At 41.3% G+C, this 23,417-nt stretch overlaps 1 protein-coding gene across 1 annotated transcript; it reads left to right on the top strand.

Moving 5' to 3' along the window:
* Nucleotides 1-16,570: 16,570 nt before the first annotated feature.
* Nucleotides 16,571-21,873, top strand: LOC122020381 (oligopeptide transporter 3-like). Its single transcript, XM_042578293.1, has 6 exons — nucleotides 16,571-17,102; nucleotides 19,397-19,494; nucleotides 19,920-20,489; nucleotides 20,620-20,875; nucleotides 20,976-21,158; nucleotides 21,259-21,873. The coding sequence occupies exons 1-6, from the start codon at nucleotides 16,611-16,613 to the stop codon at nucleotides 21,871-21,873; spliced, it is 2,214 nt and encodes a 737-aa protein (XP_042434227.1). The 5' UTR covers nucleotides 16,571-16,610.
* Nucleotides 21,874-23,417: the final 1,544 nt, after the last annotated feature.

Consider the following 23,417-nt stretch of genomic DNA (forward strand, 5'->3'; position numbering starts at 1 on the left):
TGCAAGCGCACAGGCCTGAGCCGGTGTCGGTGAAGGCTCGGCCTGCAGCTCGGAGGTCGAGGCGAGGGGCGGTCTAGTCGATCGGTGTCTCGGCGAGGCGGTTCACACCCTCACAGCGTTAGCGAGGCGGCTCCCTCGGCAGCAGCAGCATTTGGCATGCTTGGACAGGAGTACTCCAGTGCTTCTGTAGCACCCCAGAGTTTTGTTTCAGGACCTTATTATCCGACTCAGGGGCAGTACCAGACTCAGTCCCAGCCAGCTGCACAGTATCAGTCTCCATCCTCTCAGTCTTATCTGGCACATAGTCTAGCAGCGCCTCAGTGACAGGCTTCTGCCCAGTCGCAGCAGCCGCTGGCAGCGTTACCTCCTCCTCCTCCGCCAGAGACTGGACGAGTTCATGCGATTACCAGGGAGGATGCGCAGCGAGCCGACGGATCCATTTTCCGCGGTATGATTTCCATTTATGCATTTTCCGCTGATATTTTGATTGATACTGGTAGTTCGCACTCTTTTATATCCCGTACCTTTATGCGGGAGATTGGTAGATTACCCACTTGCAGACCCCAGCGATTGACTGTCTCGCTACCGTCTGGTGATACTTTAGAAGTCACCCAGAAGATCAGAGGTTGCCCGTTAGACTTTGGCAACATGATATTTACGGTAGATCTTCTAGTATTGGAGATGGTCGAGTTTGATGTCATACTTGGCATGGATTGGCTGTCAGTTTATCATGCTACCGTTGATTGCCAGACGAGGGTGGTCACCTTCCATCCTCCGAACCAACCCTCGTGGAGTTTCAGGCATCGAGATGGCGGTATCTCGATTATTCGGCGATTCGGTATGGTCACCGTCATGGTTTTGTTATCGTTGATCGATCGAGGGCGGTAGTAGTTCGACTCTCGATGTTCTGTAGTCGGGAGTACCGGATGTATTTCGGAGGCGCGGTTTGCCTCCCGAAGGCAAGTGGAGTTCGCTATTGAGTGATTCCGCCAGCATCGAAAGCTCCGTATCGTATGGCACCAAAAGAGTTGAACGAGCTGAAGGTTCAACTCCGGGCTTTAGACAGGGGATTTATTCGCCCTAGTGTTTCACCATGGGGTTCTCCATTATTTGTCAAGAAAAAGATGGTACTATGAGGTTGTGTATTGACTACAGGCAGGTGAATATAGTGACCATCGAAATAAATATCCATTACCACGGATCGAGGATTTGTTTGATCAGCTCGGTACATTAGTGTATTCTAAGATTGATCTGCGATCCGGATATCATCGATTGAGTCGAGATTACGATGTCGAGCGACTTTCCGTACGGATACGGTCATTATGAGTTTTGGTAATGCCATTTGGGCTTACCAATGCTCAGCGGTGTTTATGGATTTGATGAACCGCATCTTTAGGAGTATCTGGATCGGTTTGTTATCGTTTTCATTGATGGCATATTGGTCTACTCTCGTTCGAGGAGGGCATGCAGCATCTTCGCCGATCTTGGAGATTCTTGACGACATCGGTGTCTAATTTGACAAGTGTGCATTCGACTATCCTCGGTTGGTTTTACGGGACACGTGGTTTCTAGCGAGGTATTTGATTGATCCTCGAGATCGAGGTTGTCACGGTTAGGAAGCGGTAAGTCGATTCGAGAGATCCGTGATTTTAGGATTGGCGGATATTACCGACGTTTTGTCGAGGGTTTTTGCGTATTGCTATGTCGCCACGCCTTACCGGAAAGGCGTGAAGTTCATGGTCCGAGGATTGCGAGACCGGCTTTCAGGGAAGCGGAGATTAGTGTCGGCTCGTTTTGTTTTACCTTCCGGAGATGATGGTTTTGTACTCTACACCGACGCGTCTCTTGGGCGCTGTTTTGATGCAGCACGCCAGAGTAGTCTCTTATGCTTCTCGTCGGTGAAGGAGCATGAGAAGAACTACCAGTTCATGACTTGGAGTTAGCCATCATCTTTGCTCTGAAGCTTTGGCGTCATCATTTATCTGATCACATTTGAGATTCTCACGATCATAAGAGTCTCAAATACATTTTCACTCGAAGGAGCTTAATCTCCGACGGAGGAGATGGATGGAGTTCTGAAGGACTACGATTGTACCATTAGCTACCACCCGGAAAGCTAATGTGGTTGTCGATGCCAGTAGGAAGTCCGGAGGGACTTTAGCTTGCCACGGATTTGTGGATTCGAGTTTTTTCGAGTTAGACCTTGAGGCGAGGGACCCAGGCGGTATTCGCGGTTACCATGGTTACTCGATCGTCGATCGGGACTAGGATCCGAGAGGCCCGGTGGTGATCGGCATTTGCGCTCATTAGCGATCGATAGCTTCCGGCAAAGGACCGAGTTCACACGAGACGAGGAGGTGTTATATACTTCCGAGGCGATTATCGTACCTCGGTCTCATCGGTCTTACAGAGCTACTTGAGGCACACCGTTCTCGATTGCGATCCATCCGGTGGGACCCGTATGTATCGAGACTTGAGGTGTTCCTATTGTGGAACAACATGAAGAAAGACATCACGGTTTCGTAGCTAGATGTCTTGTCATCGGCCAGTGAAGGCTGAACACGAGAGACTGCAGGATTACTTGATGATTCCTATTCCTGAGTGGAAGTGGGATCACATTACCATGGACTTTGTGGTAGGGTTGCCGAGGACACGACGAGGTCATGACGCGATTTGGGTAATCATTGATCGATTAACCAAATCATCGCACTTCTTAGCGATCCGGAGGACTGATTCCCTAGATCGATTGGCAGATCTGTATTGCCGGGAGATCATCAGACTACATGGTGTTCCGTTGAGTATCATTTCGGATAGAGATCCACGGTTTACGTCTCGTTCTAGCGAGTCTGCGGCAGGCCTTGGGTACACAGCTTTGATACTTTCCATCCGCAGACGGATGGACGGTCGAGCGAACCATTCAGACGTTAGAGGACCTGTTGAGATCATGTGTTATGGATTCGGAGGCAGCTGGGAGGACCATCTGCCGTTGGTAGAGTTTGCCTACAACAATAGCTTTCATTCGGCTATCCAGATGGCACCGTTTGAGGCGTTGTACGGTAGACCTTGTCGGACACCCGTCCTCTGGGATGAGGTTGGAGAGACCCAGCTGTTGGGATCTCATAGAGTTCACCAAGATGCAGAGTTGGTCCGTACTATCAGACGGAGGATGTCAGAGGCGCAGGACCGCCAGAAGAGTTACGCTGATCGGAGACGTAGACCACTAGAGTTCTCTGTGGGCGACCATGTATTTCTGTGAGTTTCACCCACGAAAGGGGTGAAGAGATTTGGCCTCAGAGGAGAGGATCGGAGCAGTAGCTTACCGACTGGCACTACCACCGTCCCTGTCAGCCGTTCATGATGTATTTCATGTATCTATGCTGCAGAGATATGTGCCCGACCCGACACATGTGTTGGCAGATATTCCCGTTCCAGTTCAGCCTGACATTACATATGAGGAGGTTCCGGTATGGATTCTCGACCGGAAAGAGCGTCGGTTGCGGAACAAGACTATCCGACTGGTTAAAGTCGGATGACAGCATCATTCGGACGAGGAGGCTACTTGGGAGCTCGAGGACACTATCCGAGCTCTATATCCCCATCTTTTCACTTGCGGTATGTGATTTAGTTTACCGTTCAGCATTTATACTTTATATCTGTTGTTAGTACTTGTTGATGGTAGATAACGAAATTTGGGGACCAAATTTTTATTAGTGGGGGAGAATGTAAAATACCGGAAATAGGTGAATATGAATAAGGGAATTTTCTGGAATTTTTGGACATTTTTCGAGAATTTTTCGGAGCTCGTACGGACGAGTTGACGGGGATAAAAAAAAACGGGGTCCAGAAAAGCCTGTTTAGGTTACCCTGTTTTAATGAGGAAAAGATTTATTTTTCTTTTCCATTTTCTTTTTCTTTTTCTCTTATTTCTTTCCCGTGCACCCGACGCCGAAACCACTCGCGCGCCCGACTTCTTCCCTTGCCCTAACCGGCGCTGACGCCTCTCTTCTCCTATCTCTTCTTCTCCTCTGCCGACGCCGACCTCCTTTCCCTGTGCCCTAGCCGCCGGCGACGCACCGAGCCACCCCGATCATCTTCTTCTCTACCGAGCGGAACCCCACTTCCCCTCCGCCCAGCCGTGCCCTAGAGCGAACGCCGACCACTGTGCGGTGGATCTGAGCCACACCGCCGACGCCTCTTCCTTTGCAGAGTGTCGTCGCCGCACCGGACAGAGCCAGCGCCACTGCCGGCCACCCCGTGCCCTAGCTCCAGCCAATCTTTCCTCTGCCCTAGCTGCGATCTTAGAGAGCATTTCGTTGCTATGTGGTGACCTTGAAGGTGAGTGTTGATCTCAGTTATGATTTAGGCTTAGATATTCCTCTATGCTCACTGTGCTGCACTTGTGCCCTAGATTCTACCTTCGACTCTGATCAAATTCCAGCAGCCAAGCAACCTCTCACCCGCAGTCACTGGGATTGGAAATTTAGGTAAGGTTTAGGGTTTTTATTTTCGTTATAGATGTTGGTTAGAATGGTTGCAGGAGTTGGTGATACAGATTGAACCAGGAGATCAGTGAAAGGTAAGGTTTTTGGGTTTAACGTTTGTGGATTTAGGTCTTGATGTGGATAAGTTAATTGATTATCAGTTAAGGTTGATCAATAATTAGGGTTTTCCTAATTGAGTGAGTAGTTTGATTTAGTTATTTAATATATGTTGAGTAACTAAATTATATGTGTTAAATTAGGTAGGTTGATGATTATGACTCAGGGTTTTGCCCTAAATTGTGTTGAGAATTTTATTTAGCAATTCATTTTAATTTTAGCTAAATAAAATATCTGTGTATTGGTATTTCAGGACTTTGACGCGAGACGGGTATCTCGACGTCGTGTTCAGACCGGATTGGACCTTTCTATTTTCGGAGGCGGGTACTTTTGACTTATTGTCTTTGATATGCTTAGTAATGAAAATAATATGTTGCATTAATTGTGTTTCCTATTTGTTTCGGTTAATCACTGCCCAATACATGTTACCTGTTTGATTGATTGTTTGTTTGCATTTCGTATTGATCTTGTACCCGATCTATCATGCTCATGGGTAGTGATATAACCATGTTTCACATGTTCATGACCTAGGTTTGATACCTTTTTGATCAGTATGTCTTGATTTGATCTATTCACTATGGTGCCCATTGTTATATGCCCAGAGGTTGGTTTAGTATATTACCATGCTTAGTGACATGCACCATTTGCATGATCGCATGCAGTGCCATAGATTGCTCCATTATTGTCGAGCACTTTGCCAGTTTTCATCACTGTTCGGTGCTCCGTTGTGACGCTCATGGGTAGCGTGACACAGCGTGGTAGCACGTCAGTTTGACTCTTCCGGTGCTCCGTTGATCCACTCATGGGTAGTGTGACGCAGCGTGTAGCACGTTAGAGATTCCTCCCCGTCATAGTGTACCGGGAGATGAGAGCATTACGCTCCCCCATTTATGATTTGGGGTAGGAGTACGTATGTACTCCGACAGCATCCCGTCCACTCGATCACTCATCAGGAGTAGTGTTGCTGAGTGCACGGTCGTCACAGCCCTACCCACTTGGTCCCACTTATGTTGTGAGTTGGCTGACTGGCGTCAGGGGTGACCATGACATTGGCATCATATGCATGATACATTTATTGTTTGTGATTGTGATTGTTGCATTTATATGCTGCATATTGTTTGGATACCTATGTTAGACATGCATACATGTCTTCTATACCTTTCGGACTGTTTTTCCTTATACCGGGTCCTGGTTAGTACAGATTCTCTCCTGTCTACTTCGGTTTGCATTTATCTTTATTTTTATCAGGAGACTGTACGCATGATTAGTGTTAGGTGTTATTTCTTTACTTTGCATATCAATTGTACCTGCTGAGTGTTGGACTCACCCCACCTCCATTGTTGTTATTTTCAGGTTGATGCTGTCAGGAGGGAGTTCCAGTCGCTAGTCCTCACTGCACGTAGTGCTAGATCCCTGCAGACCTCGATGTTTTTATCTATCATTTAGTTTTGGTTTTTATTTTGATTATGTGTGGACTTGGTTATTTGGATACTTGGACATTGTATGTTTTCTTTTGAGATATTGATGGATGTTCTATTCGATATGTTTTTACTACATGCCTGCTTGGACGGCAGAAGAGGTGAGTTTCGTCGGATTTGAGTTTTACGAGTGTAGTTGAGTAGGGTGGTTTTCGAGTCAGAGTATTACTGCTTTGTTTACTTGTTATATAAACTGCGTGGTGATTGTTTTATTTTTGTTATTATTCCAGCCGCATGTGGCTGAGGTATATAGTGCTTGTAGAAAAGTTTCAGATTGTCCGCCGTACAGGGGAGATGCTGCCAGAATTTCTTCGGACAGGGACTCCTCCGGGGCGTGACACCTATGTGTTTACCCTTAAACTTCCAAGCCTACACTCTTCTTCCTAATCTTATTCTCGATCTTATAAAAAAAAAGTATCTTATGGGAAGTTTGCTCTACCGTGAAGGAGTACTCAAAGCTAGAGATTGTCTATGACTAATCCATCGACAGATAGGGTTCATCCATCTCAAGGAAGTGTCGTGGAGTAGGAGCAAGTAATCTTGTTAGAGTTTGCATTCTCTTTTTACTTTATTTTCATTATTATTCCACTATGCACTAACGAATTATAGGAAGAAGGTAAATTTGACATGATTGTCTATTCAACTCCCATTCTAGTCAGGTCACGATCTTCAACAAGTCCATCATGAGCTTTCATTATTATTCACGCGCTTCTTGTCTCTCGGAAGCGCCGCTCGCTTCCTTATCGTTTGTCGGTGTACTCTTTCGTAACACCTCGTTCCTCGGATGCACCAAGCCCATTGACTCTATTTTCATGTCATCCTTCTCGATAACTGCATCTTCTGCTCGACTTCTTGTATTCCTAAGTTCCTGTACACTTAGACACAAGGATTAAACACACAGGACCTAACTTAACTCGGTTGATCACATCAAAACTTACCTGGGGTACTTATAGCTCGTACTCCCTCTCTCGTCCCCACTTATCTAGATCGTAGAGCCCCTCCTTCGCCCTTGTTAATCAAGAGTTCACGAATCAAAGAGGGAAAATTATGGTACAGACGATGGAAATAGTCCTAACTTCTACTCCCTAATCCGATTAAAGGTCCCCCCAGGTGACTTAATATTACGTCTACCATCAATCAAGTACTTATTCCATTGGGGATTGCCAGCGATATGCGAGAGAATTGAAATGAATAGCTAATCAACGGAACATAAGTCAGAGTGGGCCTAGCAAAAGAAAATCTCCTTAACCCCTATAAAATCGTCGCCATCATGATATTGATATTGACCAACCCACAAGTTGGTGATCCCGTTCTCTCTCAAAAGAACCATGAGGTTCTTCTCCGTCTTGTCAGAAGGTTGAATAAAAAGATACAAGCAAGAACAAGCTTGATGCTTGAAGGACTATAAACATAATTACTAGTAGACCTAGGGATGGGGATCCCACTCAAGCTCGAAGGGCTCACGGTAGAAGACTGGAAAGTTACGCCATTAGTACCAGTCGGGAAGAGGACAAGGTCCTTCTATAAACTTCGGACTCGAAAATTTGACATGAGTTGAGGCTCCCATGATGAGGCTTTTGTAATTGAGATTTTTATCACCAATTATAAAGTAAAGAGAGTATTTATTGATACCTACTATTCTGTCAACAACATCATTAAAATAGCTTTCGACCATATGTTGCTGGACCAGGAGGAGTTTCTTCATATACATACTCCCCTGTATGGTTTCATAGGGCACAAAGTACAACTTATATGCCAGATTAACCTTTCCCTTTCATTAGGGGTGGAACCATTAATACGAACTCGACAAATATCCTTTATTATCATAAACACTGTCTTAACCTACAATGTCGTACTAGGGAACCCGAAATTGAGAACCTTCCAAGTGGTGTGTTGGATCGAGATGCGCTAGAAGGGGGGGGGGGTGAATAGCGCTCGCGGCTAATTCGTTCGATTCGTAAAGCACTCGAGTAAAAACGCAGCGGAATAAACAGAGAACAAGCACACAGAGACAGGAGGATTTACTTCATTCAGAGCCTAAGGCGACTCCTACTCAAAGGCCTGCGATCCTTGATCGCTTTCTGTGGGCAACAACTATAAGCTCGTATAATTATTATAAACTAATTACAAATGTAACTATAATTAAAGTTATACCGACAATAGTGGTAGAAAAATCTGAGCTCCGAGTCATCGGAATGTTGCAGCAGCACTTCGGAATCAATACTTGAGCAGAACAAAGCACGAGGAAGCTTTTTCTTTTTTTTTATATTATTTTTTACTGCTGCTCGAACCCCTCTTATAAAGGGTGTTCAAGGCGCCTTAAACCCCTCCAAGGCGCCTCCAGGCTGGCCGCGTCACCCGCGTGGATCAGAACTGACCTGGTCGAACTTTATCTTGTTCAAGGCGCCTTTAACCTCTCCAAGGCGCCTTCATCAACTTGTTCAAGGCGCCTTCAGCCTCTCCAAGGCGCCTTGAAGCTTGCTTCGCAGCCAGCTCAGGTTTTGCACCCGAGGCGCCTCCAAGCTCCATGGAGGCGCCTCGGACACTGTTCATCCGAGGTTAATCTTTGCACTTTGGTCCTTGCAAGATACATTAATCCCAAATATACCCTGCAGCATAAAGTTAGCACATAAAGCATAATAGAAATGATAATGACAGTCTCCGGACTGTTCGAGTCTGACTTCGGGTTTCCAACTGGAAACCCTAGGTCGACCCGACGCCTACTGTTCCCTCTGCGGGGAACGCGTCCTCACCTACTCCACTAAGGAGATTTACCTAATGCCAGTCCGGTCCTCCAGATCGACTGAACTTTCCGCCTAGGGTTACCACCCCCTAGGACCTAGGGTTACCGCCCCCTAGGGTTTTTCTCCACCTAGGGTTACCACCCCCTAGGACCTAAGGTTGCCGCCCCTTAGGGTTTTCCTCCACCTAGGGTTACCGCCCCCTAGGACCTAAGGTTGCCGCCCCTTAGGTTTTTCCACCATCTAGGGTTACCGCCCCCTAGGACCTAAGGTTACCCCCCCCTTAGGATTTTCCTTCACCTAGGGTTACCACCTCCTAGGACCTAAGGTTACCCCCCTTAGGATTTTCCCCTGCCTAACCGCAGTTAGAACTTTCCTGAAGCCTTATTTAACCACGTTAGATAACAAGGAATCTTAACTTTGAATCCCTTTGCCATTATCAAAACTGAGGTTCGATCGTCGGATGCTTACTGCACCAACAATCTCCCCCTTTTTGATTATGGCAACCAAAATTCAAAGTTAAGTAAAAATGCAATAAAGATACGCATAAATAAGCACAGGCATAAATAAAGCATAGGCATATTCACAACAGAATTTTCGTTTTAATTTTCTTTCGTATAAAGATACGCATAAATAAGCACAGACATAAATAAAACATAGGCATATTCACAACAAAATTTTCGTTTTAATTTTCTTTGAATTTCTTCCTACTCTCCCCCTTTGCCATATATAAAAAATACCCAAGAGAGTGAAGAAAATCTAGGCCTTAGTTTAACTTTCAAAGATAATTTTCAATCTTATCTTTCAAAGAGAAAAATAGAGGGTTAAGCATACTTTTGATAAACACTTAGTTTTTCTTGTAAGACTTTTAGCTAGGTGAAATCATAATTTTGAAAGCAAAATTCTTCCTTTAGTTTGAGAGATACTTAGCTATTTTTTTTAAACACTTTAAAAAGTACTTAGCTAAATGTTTTTGAAAAAAAATATTTAACTAAATTTGAAAATACTTAGCTATGTTTTCAGCTTAAAAATAATTGCGTTGAGAAAATATCTTGCCAAGTAGCTAAGTTTAGAAAATAATTTAACTAAGTCTAGTTAGAGAAAACTTAATTAAGTACTTAGCTTTGAAAACATTTAGCTTATAGAGGAGTTTATAATTTAAAAGTCAGGTCATAAATAATTTTAATTTTAAAGCTAAGTTAAAAATAGCTTGAATTTTCGAAGATATGCCAAAATTAGTTTTTAATTTTGAGGTCAAGTCAAAATTTTTAAAGAAAAACTAATTTTAAAATCGACTCAAAATCACTCCCCCTTAATTAATGCTTTAATAAATTTTTGAGTTCAGGAGTTCAAGAATGAGAGGTTAAAAAATTATTTTCCTAATTTTCCATTTCACTCATTCTAGATTAACAAGCATGTTTAGCATATGAATGAGTGTGAGATGGAGTTTACTTTAATTTACAACATTGAAAATATCAGTTAGAATTCCAAATAAGTGACCCTTATTTTGAAGATTTAAAATTAATTGAGTTTAGAATTTCAAAGAATTTAATAACTTCTGAAAAGGGTTTTGAAATTAATTTTTCAGAGGATATTTCAAATGATTTTTCAAAAGATTTTGAAATGATCATTTTTCAAATTAAGTTTTAAAATAATTTTGAAATGATTAAGTTTTGAGATTAAGTTTTAAAATAATTTTGAAATTAAGTTTTGAAATAATTTTGAAATTATGTTTTTTAAAAAGATTTTGAAATTAAGTTTTTTAAAAAGATTTTGAAATTAAGTTTTGAAAAGATTTTGAAATTAAGTTTTGAAAAAGAAGTTTTAAAATAATTTTGAAATTAAGTTTTGAAATAATTTTGAAATTAAGTTTTGAAAAGATGTTTTAAAATAATTTTGAAATTAAGTTTTGAAATAATTTTGAAATTAAGTTTTGAAAAGATGTTTTAAAATAATTTTGAAATTAAGTTTTGAAAAGATGTTTTAAAATAATTTTGAAATTAAGTTTTTAAAAAGATTTTGAAATTAAGTTTTTAAAAAGATGTTTTAAAATAATTTTGAAATTAAGTTTTGAAATAATTTTGAAATTAAGTTTTGAAAAGATGTAATTTTGAAATTAAGTTTTGAAAAGATTTTGAATAATTTTGAAATTAAGTTTTGAAAAAATTTTGAAATTGATTTTGAAAAGGTTTTTTAAGTAATTTTGAAGATTTAATTTCTTAGTCATCTCACCCGATCTAAATTGTCAATCAGGGAACCCTATAATTGTTATGAGATGAATTATGGTTGAATTTAAGGGTCTGGTTTAACTTTGTGTTAGATTTAGGTTTAGCTTTGGGTTCAATAAGTAAGCATTCTTTGGATAAACTTCTGGGCTATGGTGAGTCACAAGGAGCTCATTAAAGTAACCATGTTTTCGAGGTTTCCCAAATAGTCCTACCCATTGAACTTAATATTAATCCTTGGTCTAACTAGTTAGGATCCATTTAAGGGTAGCTTCGGTCAGTTCCACTTGGCCAAATGCACCAGGTCGAAGCCATATCTTCCTAGACATGCGATGCCCAAGCTTCCCTAACGTACTATCATCCAAAAACTTCACCAGTACTGTGGGTCAAGTTAAACCTAGCCCGTTTTAATTTAACCTTAATTATCCTGCCGGGTAATCTACTCTTGTTTACCCTTATTGGGTGGATTAATTTCGGAGGTGCCAGCTATTCTGGAGCCTCCTCCTACGTTATTGATTTACGTTTTATTAAGTTAAGTAAATAAAAGGTACTTGATTATAACTTGGTTTGTACTGTTTAAGTTTTACTTTAGATTTATAACCCAAGTCTAGATTTCGTGATTTGACTAAATTATTAACAATCTTCTCTAATTTATCAATTTTATCTTTTAAAATATTATTTTGTATTTCTACTTTTCTAAGAGTTAATTTCTTATTTTTATTTGAATTAATTTTGTTCATTACATTATTAGTATGCATATCTAATTTTGAAGAGAAATCTATATTAGAGCAAGCAGGATTAGTTAAGCTAGTGCGATCATGTGTTACAAAAATTGGATTTTCATATAATGTAAATGTACTAACCTTGATTTCTCCCTCTGGATTCTTGGGTCTTCTTTCTGGGCATTGTCTTTTGCAGTGACCCATTAGTTTGCATTTGGAGCATTTGATGTTTTTCTTCCCTCTCCTGATCATTTTCTCCTTCTCCTCCGATTGTGCCGGTCGAGTCTTACGAGTGGGGCATTCGTTTCTATAGTGCCCTCTCTCCCTACACTTAAAACAGATTATGAGAGATTTACAATTTGAATTTACAATTTTACCTTTTAGATCCGTGATAGGATCCTCCCCCTTGACTGTTGCCATTTTAAATTCTGACTCAGATTCAGATATCTCGTCTTTGGCCATCAGTGCTCTGATATCAGTTTGCTCTGATTCTTCTGAGTCTGGTTCGAAGGTTGAATCTGAGGATTCAATTTCAAATTCAGACTCAGGTTCTATTCGATCTTCTAACTCTGAAGGGATCTCATAAAGCTTGAGCACTTTCTCCCAAAGCTCCTTAGCATTGTTGAACTTTCCAACTCGATCAAGATCTGAATTTGTTAGTCCGCACAGGAGAATGTAAGTTGCTTTTGCATTTGCCTCGAATGCCCTTATTGTTTGTGCATCCCACTTGTCACAGGTGATGAGTACACCTTAAGGGAGAGTGAATCCAATATGGACTATGGTCCATATTTCTGCTTCGGTCTTTAATTGATGCTCCACCTGGTCTTTTCAGTATCTGAAGTTCTCATCAGACAGCAGTGGTAGGCATGTAGAGTTGTACCCATCTTCGTAGGCTATTAGAAGGAATCTCGTAAAATAAACACAATAAAACTTGTTCCAAGACTTAGTCTTGGATTAGTAGTGCGGGAAAGAAATAAAGATAGTAATTCAGGAATTTCGGAAAAAAAATAATAAAATATTATTAAAAAAATATTACCACAAATTTTTGAAAATGCAATATTTCCCTAATTCCAACCAATGGTGAAAAGATGAAAATTAATTTTTCAAAAGCAGTTTTGGAGGGAAAAAACGAAAGGCGTCAGTTCAAATAGACGACAAAGCCACGAAAAAAATGCTTGAATAGTGGTTGCACCAGTTCTAAGCGTCCCCGCTCTGATACCAATTGTTGGATCGAGATGCGCTAGAGGGGGGGGTGAATAGCGCTCGCGGCTAATTCGTTCGATTCGTAAAACACTCGAGTAAAAACGCAGCGGAATAAACAGAGAACAAGCACACAGAGACAGGAGGATTTACTTCGTTTGGAGCCTAAGGCGACTCCTACTCGAAGGCCCGCGATCCTTGATCGCTTTTCGTGGGCAACAACTATAAGCTCGTATAATTATTACAAACTAATTACAAATGTAACTGTAATTAAAGTTATACCGATAATAGTGGTAGAAAAATCTAAGCTCCGGGTCGTCGGAATGTTGCAGCAGCACTTCGGAATCAATACTTGAGCAGAACAAAGCACGAGGAAGTTTTTTTTTATTATTATTTTTTGCTGCTGCTCGAACCCCTCTTATAAAGGGTGTTCAAGGCGCCTTAAACCCCTCCAAGGCGCCTCCAGGCTGGCCGCATAACCCGCGTGGATCAAAACTGACCTGGTCGAACTTTATCTTATTCAAGGCGCCTTCAACCTCTCTAAGGCGCCTTCAGCCTCTCCAAGGCGCCTTGAAGCTTGCTTCGCAGCCAGCTCAGGTTTTGCACCCGAGGCGCCTCCAAGCTCCATGGAGGCGCCTCGGACACTGTTTATCCGAGGTTAATCTTTGCACTTTGGTCCCTGCAAGATACATTAATCCCAAATATACCATGCAGCATAAAGTTAGCACATAAAGCATAATAGAAATGATAATGACAGTCTCCGGACTGTCCGAGTCTGACTTCGGGTTTCCAACCGGAAACCCTAGGTCGACCCGACGCCTACTGTTCTCTCTGCGGGGAACGCGTCCTCACCTACTCCACTCAGGAGATTTACCTGATGACAGTCCGGTCCTCCAGACCGACTGGACTTTCCGCCTAGGGTTACCACCCCCTAGGACCTAGGGTTACCGCCCCCTAGGGTTTTTCTCCACCTAGGGTTACCACCCCCTAGGACCTAAGGTTGCCGCCCCTTAGGGTTTTCCTCCACCTAGGGTTACCGCCCCCTAGGACCTAAGGTTGTCACCCCTTAGGTTTTTCCTCCACCTAGGGTTACCGCCCCCTAGGACCTAAGGTTACCCCCCTTAGGATTTTCCTTCACCTAGGGTTACCACCCCCTAGGACCTAAGGTTATCCCCCCTTAGGATTTTCCCCTGCCTAACCGCAGTTAGGACTTTCCTGAAACATTATTTAACCACGTTAGATAACAAGGAATCTTAACTTTGAATCTCTTTGCCATTATCAAAACTGAGGTTCGATCGTCGGATGCTTACTGCACCAACATGGTGATCTCCACTTTTCATCAGAAAATTGAATTTTCACTAAGGAGCCAAATCGAGGAGGTAAAAGGTGACCAATTGATGATATGAGGAAATGCTACATGATATAACGCAAGTTGACTCACGCAAGACCCGTTGAACTCAAGACAATGTTGTCTAGGCTGTCCAAGAGACAGCGATATCTCAACCAGAGGAGAATCATGAAAATGTATGGGTTCATCCTAATCGTTCAGATTGGTCACCCGAATATCTACCAACATCCCGGCTTCTTGGCTCAAATTTCATGAGTAATGGGTCTTACATGTAAAGGGTCTTGTATCCATGACTCAAAATTTCCTTGCTAAGCTAGATGAAAGAGATTTCCTAATGTCCATAGAAAAATTATTGCTAACTAACCAAAGTGAGAAGCAAAAATATTCTGATAAAGACATTCCTCAATAATATCATCATGACTCTCGAAGTCATATTCTGTAGCAATACCAAACCACATACGACCAATGGTGGGGTCTTGAGCTAAGCCTTGGCTAAACCTCAGAAATCTTAATGCCATAATGCCTTTCAAATCCTCCTAGCCATTATCCTACTGCAATAATTCTTGCTAAGAAGGATGCCCATGTTGTAGCAATTCCACCCAGAAGATAATGAGTTACTCCTATAGCACGTCCTTGTACAATGCTCAAGGAAACCACTGCCTCTGAGGCCTCCCCGACTGATTCTACCATAGAGGCCAACAATAGACAATAACTCTCCCCCGAATATAGCTTACAACTTTCATCGTACTGTGCTCTCCAAAGAGCAACTCTTCTCAAAATCTCAAAAGGTGCTGAGTCGGAATCTCATTCTTAAGATTCTTGTGGTTCTGGAGAATCCAGTTACAGGAGAACCAGGAACGAAGAGCTCTCCCCCTTTTTCGTCCGACTCTTTGGTCTTAAGAATGCTGGTTTTAAGAACGAGTGATTGTCATTCTCCGACCCTTACTGCCCAACCGGGGAGCGGACAATTAATGCGTTCCATTTATTGAACAGGGTCTATGGTCGGTCTGTGACCCCTGAACGCCGAAGGTGTCCTTGGGGTGATCTCGTAGTTCTTACGGGGTGGAGACGGCGGAGTCGGTCTATGGATTTTCTTTCCTTTTGCCACATTTCGCTCAAAGGGTCCTTGGTCTCCTGGCTTCAAGCCTCCCAGCTTAACACCCTAGCTCCCAGGCTTCTCGACTTCTTGGTGATGCACATCAAAATACAGGGCTATTTTAGGGGAAAAAATCAACACGCAAATCTCGGATTATTTTGGAAAGATTTATATTATTTAAGAAATTAAATAATGATAACATAAATATCAGAACGGAAGGAAAAAATCTATTGTCTCTCTATAAAAAAATAATTCTATTCGGCATCCAAGGTATGTACGCACTTTTACGTATATTAAAGCTCTAATATTATCTTTTTTCTCCGTCCTCTAATTTGAATGTTAGAGTATCCGTGCTCGGGAATTCCTAGTCATCCTTTTAAATTCTTTTCCTCCTATTTTGCTATCATCAAGATTCAAAGAACCACATTATCTTCGTTATCATTCAACAATTGATAATTAAATTGATAACGATGCCAATTTACCTAATATTCATTTGTCAAAGTTCGCAGAGTGAATCAAAGCATTTTGTGCTTTGCTACACTGGAAAATTGACTCTACGATATTTATAGTAATCTACTCCTCAATTTAATTTTAGCCAAAATAAAAATAATTATAAATTCGGCCAGTAAAACAGAAAGGATATATTTAGTTAGCAATTTTAAGATGATTTTTTTAAAAAAAATTTGACGCCCTTTTAAGGATTTTAAAAAAATTGTTGTATTAAGTTTTTATCCATTTATGGCACCATCGTAGTAGTATAATATAGATTACCATCCATAATACGGTACAGAATGCAGATGCCCACCCGGTCCGGCTGGGAAAGCTTTGAAAATATTACTTTAAATATAGAAGAAGCACCGCGGGGTGGGCATCGGCGCGGCGGTCCACAGTGACAATAGTCAAATCTCAGGGGTCCCGGCGAGATATGTAAGGCGGGGCTCGTCTTTACGTTGCACTCGCGGGCGCAGCGGAGGCAGTGTGGTCCGACGACGTGGCCGTGCCACGTCGTCGTTCGAGGGCCCGTTTGGAGCCCGAACAAACGCGCGTGCTTGTCGCGCTCCTCGTGACCTCCACGCAAGGCCGCTGCCACACCTCCTACCTCCGCCACTCTATATATCCATCTTCCTTTCTCTCAGGCTTCTTCACTCCACGGTCTCACTTTTCTCCCTTCTCTCTCTCTTTCTCTCGGTTCGTGCTCTTTGATGGCAGGGAAGGGAGAGGGGTCCCCTCCGGAGGGGAATGAGGAGGCGGAGAGGCGCCCGGTGGAGGAGGTAGCGCTGGTGGTGCCGGAGACGGACGACCCGACGATGCCGGTGATGACATTCCGCGCGTGGTTCCTCGGCCTGACGTCCTGCTCCCTCCTCATATTCCTCAACACCTTCTTCACCTACCGCACGCAGCCGCTCACCATCTCGGCCATCCTCGTGCAGATCGCGGTGCTGCCCATCGGCCAGTTCATGGCCTCCGTGCTGCCCAATCGAGAGGTGAGGCTCTTCCCCGGTGGTTGGGGGTTCAACCTCAACCCCGGCCCTTTCAACATCAAGGAGCACGTCATCATCACCGTCTTCGCCAACTGCGGCGTGTCCATCGGAGTAGGGGATCCCTACTCCATCGGCGCCATTACGGTGATGAAAGCCTACTACAAGCAGAGCTTGAGTTTCCTCTGCGCCCTCGTTATCGTGCTCACGACGCAGGTTACTATAAAATGAATGCCTCCCTCCTTTCCGTTTATTTCATTCTTTATTCTTCCCCCTTTATATATCTGACCACCTTTTCTTAGATTTTAGCTTAAAATCTGCCACTTTTGGGCCAAATTTCCAACCTTTCTCTTCTCCATTTTTTGTGGATACGTACCCTTTTCTCAAACGACTTTTTGCTTAGCAACAAGAAATCCTTTCCCTTGCTTCTTGACATATTAACAAGCTATTATCATATTCTGATTCATGTAGATCTGAACACATTACGCATGTAATTTGTAGTTTCTTGCAGAAAAGGCACATGCTTCTCTGGTTTTCTTGTCCATTCGTTGTCACATTACATGCATATCAAGTCCAATGTGAGTCTTTTTGACGATTCTTCAATTTTACATATTAACATCTATAAAAAGTCGAAATAAATAATGAATAATATATTTAAACTCTTTGCAACATCAGAAATCCATAGAAACTGAAATGGATGCAATCAGAACTTTCTAGGTCCATCAACGAGTTTTGACCGAAACCCACTGATGGATCTAGAGAGCTCCGATTACACTCATTTCAGTTCTAGTGGATTTCTGAGATTACAATGAGTTCAAATATGTTATCTATTGTTTATTTCGACTTTGCATAGATGTTAACATGTAAAATGGAAAAATTGTCAAAAAAATTCATGTTGGGCATGATATGAAATCATATCAGGTCCAGAACCTAATATCATTTCATATCAGACCCATGTTGGACAATATAGTTTTCTATTGCCATGTATGAAAAAAATAAAGATAAATAGAACATACATGATTGCCGACAATTGCTCCAAGTTGACTTCCTCGAAGACGACTATGGAAATATTGCTCAGACTCCTCTCTAGAAACCTTTTCAACAATTCTTTCAATCTTAACCTATAAATATGATAAACAACTTGTGAAATGAATCCAACCAGATGAAGTATCTCCTTTTCAATAAAAAAAAATTTCCTGCAAAACATTATATTTTCAAACTGCATATAGATAATACTTGAATTTATAGTTGACTAAGGAAAGTATGTCTATGCTCTAATTCTGTAGTAACTAAATGCCAAGTTCAAAAAGTAAGAATCACATCAATAAAAGTAATGGCTAAAAAAATCCCTTCTCCATAGCAATATAGTGGAGTCTATCTTATGCAATTACAATTTAGAGTCATGTGAGCCTGATATAATTTAATATCAGGCCCAATGTGGGCTTGATATGAATTAGTTTATATTTTAGCTGTTTTTTTTAATAATATTTCAACATTCGGAGACGTCGAAATATGTAATGGACAACTCCGTTGGACTCCTTGCAACCTCAGAAATCCACTAGAACTTAAATGAGTATAATTCGAGCTTTCTAGGTCCATCAGTGGGTTTCAGTCAAAATCCACTGATGGACTTAGAGAGCTCCGATTGCACCCATTTAAGTTCCAGTGGATTTTTGAGGTTTTAAGGAGTTCAAATATGGTATCCATTAATTATTTTCACTTTTCATAGATGTTCATATGTAAAATGGAAGAATTATCAAAAAGGCCCACATTTCATATCAGGCCCAATGTGGGCCTTTTGACGATTCCTCCATTTTACATATTAGCATCTATGAAAAGTGAAAATAACTAATGAATATCATATTTGAACTCCTTGAAATCTCAGAAATTCATATGAACTTAAATGGGTGCAATCAGCTCTCTAGGTCCATCAGTGAGTTTTGACCGAAACCCACTAATGGACCTAGAGAGCTCCGATTACACTCATTTAAGTTTCAATGGATTTCTGAGATTGCAAGAAGTTCAAATATATTATCCATTGTTTATTTTGACTTCTTCAAATGTATTAAAATGCTATTAAAAAATTGACTAAATCTATGTAATGTTATTCATATGTTATGCATGTCTGTATGAAAAGAGAAACGAGAGAAGGGAGAGAAAAATGGTAGAGAAAAGAAAAACGGTAGAAAAAGTCAGATTGTCAAGAGGGTAAAACAGGAATTGCATTTGAAAAAGTACTTCCTTTGGTAAATAGTAAAGTAACATTCGTCAACATACGTTTTCTAGTAAATTTAAAACTTTAGGTGCATTGTCTGATAAATTACTATTTTATTTTTTCACACGGATCCCAAGCTAAAATATCTAATGTTAGATGAATTGACTAAATAAGACTTATTTATCGATTTCCTCTGTTTAAATTTCGAAGAATATAAGTGAATAAACTATGTCGTCGTTTCATGTCGAGCATGACATCACGTTAGCTGATTTTTGCATATGGTTCATGAGTCTAGCTATTGGGTTTTGGCTGGGCTGGGATGATGAGAAAGTATCTGGTGGATCCAGCTGATATGTGGTGGCCTGCTAACCTTGCTCAAGTCTCCCTCTACAGGTATGGTTCCTTTCAATCTTCCACAACAAGCTGATTATCTGTTTTGAGAGTGCTGTGCAAAAAGTGGGATAGAATGGTTGCACTATCTGCATCAATCTCAATCACTTTGCAGGAACAGTGAGACTTTCTAAGCTAAAACTACTAACTTTATGAAAACCAAGTCAGATTTATACTTGTAGTTTATTAGAGGGGAAAAAGTGTTTAGAAGGCCCTTTTAGAAGGCTATAGTTCCTTTTTAGAAGGCTCAATCTTCTTTCTCAGGATTGAATGCTTAAGATGCTTTTCTATTTACATGGATGGTTGACATTCAACATGCAAAATTCAGAGTTACAAAATGTTTCTGAATTTTTGAACAGATGTGATTCTTGTTCTTTCAAGCCTTTAGATGCCTATGAACTTTACTTATTCTTTGACTGGCATTGCAGAGCTTTACATGAGAAGGATGAGAAATCGAAAGGCCTAAGCCGGATGAACTTCTTTCTCATATTCTTCATTGCCAGCTTTGGCTACTACATTTTTCCTGGCTACCTCTTGCCAATATTGACCTTCTTCTCATGGATGTGTTGGGTATGGCCTCATAGTATCACTGCACAGCAGATTGGATCAGCATACCATGGACTTGGGGTTGGTGCATTTACACTCGATTGGGCAGGGATCTCAGCATACCATGGGAGTCCTCTAGTGACTCCATGGTTTTCTATCCTCAATGTGGCTGTTGGATTCATTATGTTTATCTACATAATAGTCCCTTTATGCTACTGGAAATTTAACACATTCAATGCGCAGAAGTTTCCAATATTCTCCAATCAGCTCTTCACTACAACAGGCCAGAAATATGACACTACCAAGATATTGACACCGAATTTTGATCTGAATGTCGCTGCATATGAGAGTTACGGAAAGCTCTATCTTAGTCCTCTTTTTGCACTCTCGATAGGATCAGGATTTGCAAGATTCACAGCAACCATTACCCATGTTATTCTCTTCCATGGAAGGTGCTCAATAGCTAAAATTTATTCGTGATAAATCCTAATGATCAATACATCTTTCATTGGCTCCAAAGTGAATTGCTAACCTACTGTATAGGAACCCTTCTTAAAGCACGAACTCTTTCTCTCTGTGCAGTGACATCTGGAGGCAAAGCAAGTCAGCAATGAACTCAGCAAACTTGGACATCCATGCTAAACTGATGAGGAAATACAAGCAAGTACCTCAGTGGTGGTTCCTCATTCTACTACTAGGAAGCGTTGTATTAGCGCTAATGACGTCCTTCATTTGGAAACGAGATGTGCAGCTTCCATGGTGGGGCATGCTATTTGCTTTTAGTTTGGCTTGGATTCTTACACTTCCCATTGGAGTAATTCAAGCAACTACAAATCAGGTAAAGAAAACTTCGCATGACATTAAGAATTGTGTGATGTTCATTTCTTTAAATAACTGATCAAGGCATTGACAATCACCGTCCTCATAATTGCATACAGCAACCTGGATATGATGTCATAGCCCAGTATATGATTGGGTATGCCCATCCTGGAAAACCGATTTCTAATCTTCTGTTCAAGGTCTATGGGAGAATCAGCACTATCCATGCCCTTGCATTTCTTTCTGATCTGAAGCTTGGCCATTATATGAAGATTCCACCTCGGTGCATGTACACTGCTCAGGTGACTTAAATTCTCCATTCTTATTGTTGGTTCTTTCACTGAACGAACAAGGTTGAATGATTATGTTTGTTACATCTGAGGCTCAATCTTTTCCTCTCAGCTTGTCGGAACTCTTGTTTCTGGAGTCTTGAACCTTTCTGTGGCTTGGTGGATGCTCGAAAAAATTACGAATATCTGTGATGTTGAATCTCTACATCCTGACAGCCCATGGACTTGCCCCAAGTATAGAGTTACCTTTGATGCTTCGGTCATATGGGGTCTCATAGGCCCTGGTCGCCTCTTTGGGCATGGAGGCCTATACCGGAATTTGGTGTGGTTGTTCCTCATCGGAGCTTTCTTGCCGGTTCCAATATGGATATTAAGCAAAATGTACCCAGAGAAGAAGTGGATCCGGCTCATCAACATTCCTGTCATAACTGCTGGTTTTGCTGGTATGCCGCCTGCAGCGCCAACCAACAAAGCTAGCTGGCTCCTGACCGGAGCCGTCTTCAACTACTTTGTTTTCCGATATCGAAAGGGCTGGTGGCAGAGGTACAACTATGTGTTATCTGCAGCTCTGGATGCCGGCACGGCATTCATGGGGGTGCTATTGTTCTTTGCCCTCCAGAATGAGGGTCGCAACCTGCACTGGTGGGGCACAGAGCTTGATCACTGCCCACTGGCAACATGTCCAACTGCACCAGGAATATCAGTCAAAGGATGCCCAGTCTTCTAAAAATAAATTTAAGCTCAAAGAAGTCTTTGGTAGACGATAACTCCTCTGAGATCATAGAGTGAGCAAATTCGGACATAGAGATGATGGTAAAAAAGATAAAAGAGGATTATCAGAATTGATCGGATTAAATCATTAAATTAAATTAGTTTTAGGATTATTCTAATAATTCTGATATAATTATTAGAATAATTCTTAGAATAATTTTTAGAATTATTTTGTTATTTATTAATTGGTTAATTGATCGAGTACTTGTTTAAACCTTATATATTGTATTGTCTTAAGGACAAGTATAAACAAACAATAAGATTAATTATTACTTTTCTATTTTATATTCTTTCTATTCTTCTTTTAACATGGTAGCAGAGCCATGATCCTTCGTTCCTTCTCTTTCTCTTAATTCTCCTTCACAAATCCTCTTCCCTTTCTTTTTCTGCCGCCGCCCAAGACAAAAGAGGAGTTTCTTTTTTTTGAAATCGTAAAATAAGACGACAAAAAGGCTTCTCCTTTTGTGCTACCGCCGCTGTCCACTGAACGTCGACCAAACCTCGACGTTGACAACAAGTGGTTGCTCCAGCCAAGACTTCTATTTCTTCCAAGGGGAGTTTCTCCAGACGAAAGGCCCCCTTTCCGGCGATCCAGTCTCTCTACAAGATAAGTTATTTTATTTTAGATGTCAAATACTCAACACTATCAAGGAGGCCAAAAATAAAATTCAGTCCGATGTCAAATTTGTCGATAAAGGAACAAATGCTATTGTGTTTCATGGGAGAATAAAAAATGACCTCTACTATCTTCAAAGTTCTTCCATCAAAGCTTTTGTTGGTGAACGCACAAATAAACCAGCTTGGCATGCTCGACTTGGTCATCCTTCTCTTCATATTGTCCAGTCAATCATCAATAGGTATGGTTTACCTACTTCCATTATCTCCTTTCCATTTCATTCATGTAGGGCATGCATGGAATCTAAAAGTCATAAGCTACCTTTCTATTCATCCGATTATGTTTCTAATTTCCCACTTGAATTAATTCATTCTGATGTTTGGGGCCCTGCACCTGTTTTATCTAACCAAGATTTCCAATATTATGTTACCTTTATTGATCATTTTAGTAAATATACTTGGCTCTATCCTATGAAAAGAAAATCTGATTTATTGGATATATTCTGTAAATTTCAAAATCAAGTTGAACGATATTTTAATCGTAAAATACTTTCTTTTCATTCTGATTGGAGAGGTGAATATCAAGCTCTCTATCGTCATCTTGTCTCTTGTGGAATTGTTCATCGAGTCTCTTGTCCTCACACTCCAGAACAAAATGGCTCTGCTGAGAGAAAACATAGATACATAGTCGAAACTGCCTTAGCTCTTCTTCATTATGCATCAGTTCCACATAAATTTTGGGATGAAGTTGTTACCACTGCTGTATATCTCATAAATCGACTCCCTATTCCATTGCTCAATCATAAATGTCCTTTTGAAACACTTTATAATCAAACTCTTAATTACACTTTCCTTCGAATTTTTGGTTGCGCATGTTATCCATGG

The sequence above is a fragment of the Zingiber officinale genome, chromosome 9A (assembly GCF_018446385.1).
Source record: "Zingiber officinale cultivar Zhangliang chromosome 9A, Zo_v1.1, whole genome shotgun sequence".
In the NCBI taxonomy this organism is placed as follows: Eukaryota; Viridiplantae; Streptophyta; class Magnoliopsida; order Zingiberales; family Zingiberaceae; genus Zingiber; species Zingiber officinale.

What these genes read in the sequence shown, in the direction of transcription:
- LOC122020381 (XM_042578293.1), top strand. Translation starts at nt 16,611, where the DNA reads ATGGCAGGGAAGGGAGAGGGGTCCCCTCCGGAGGGGAATGAGGAGGCG. An exon ending in TTATCGTGCTCACGACGCAG is followed by an intron (nt 17,103 to 19,396) that starts GTTACTATAAAA and finishes TCATGAGTCTAG; the next exon opens with CTATTGGGTTTTGGCTGGGC. An exon ending in GTTATTCTCTTCCATGGAAG is followed by an intron (nt 20,490 to 20,619) that starts GTGCTCAATAGC and finishes CTCTCTGTGCAG; the next exon opens with TGACATCTGGAGGCAAAGCA.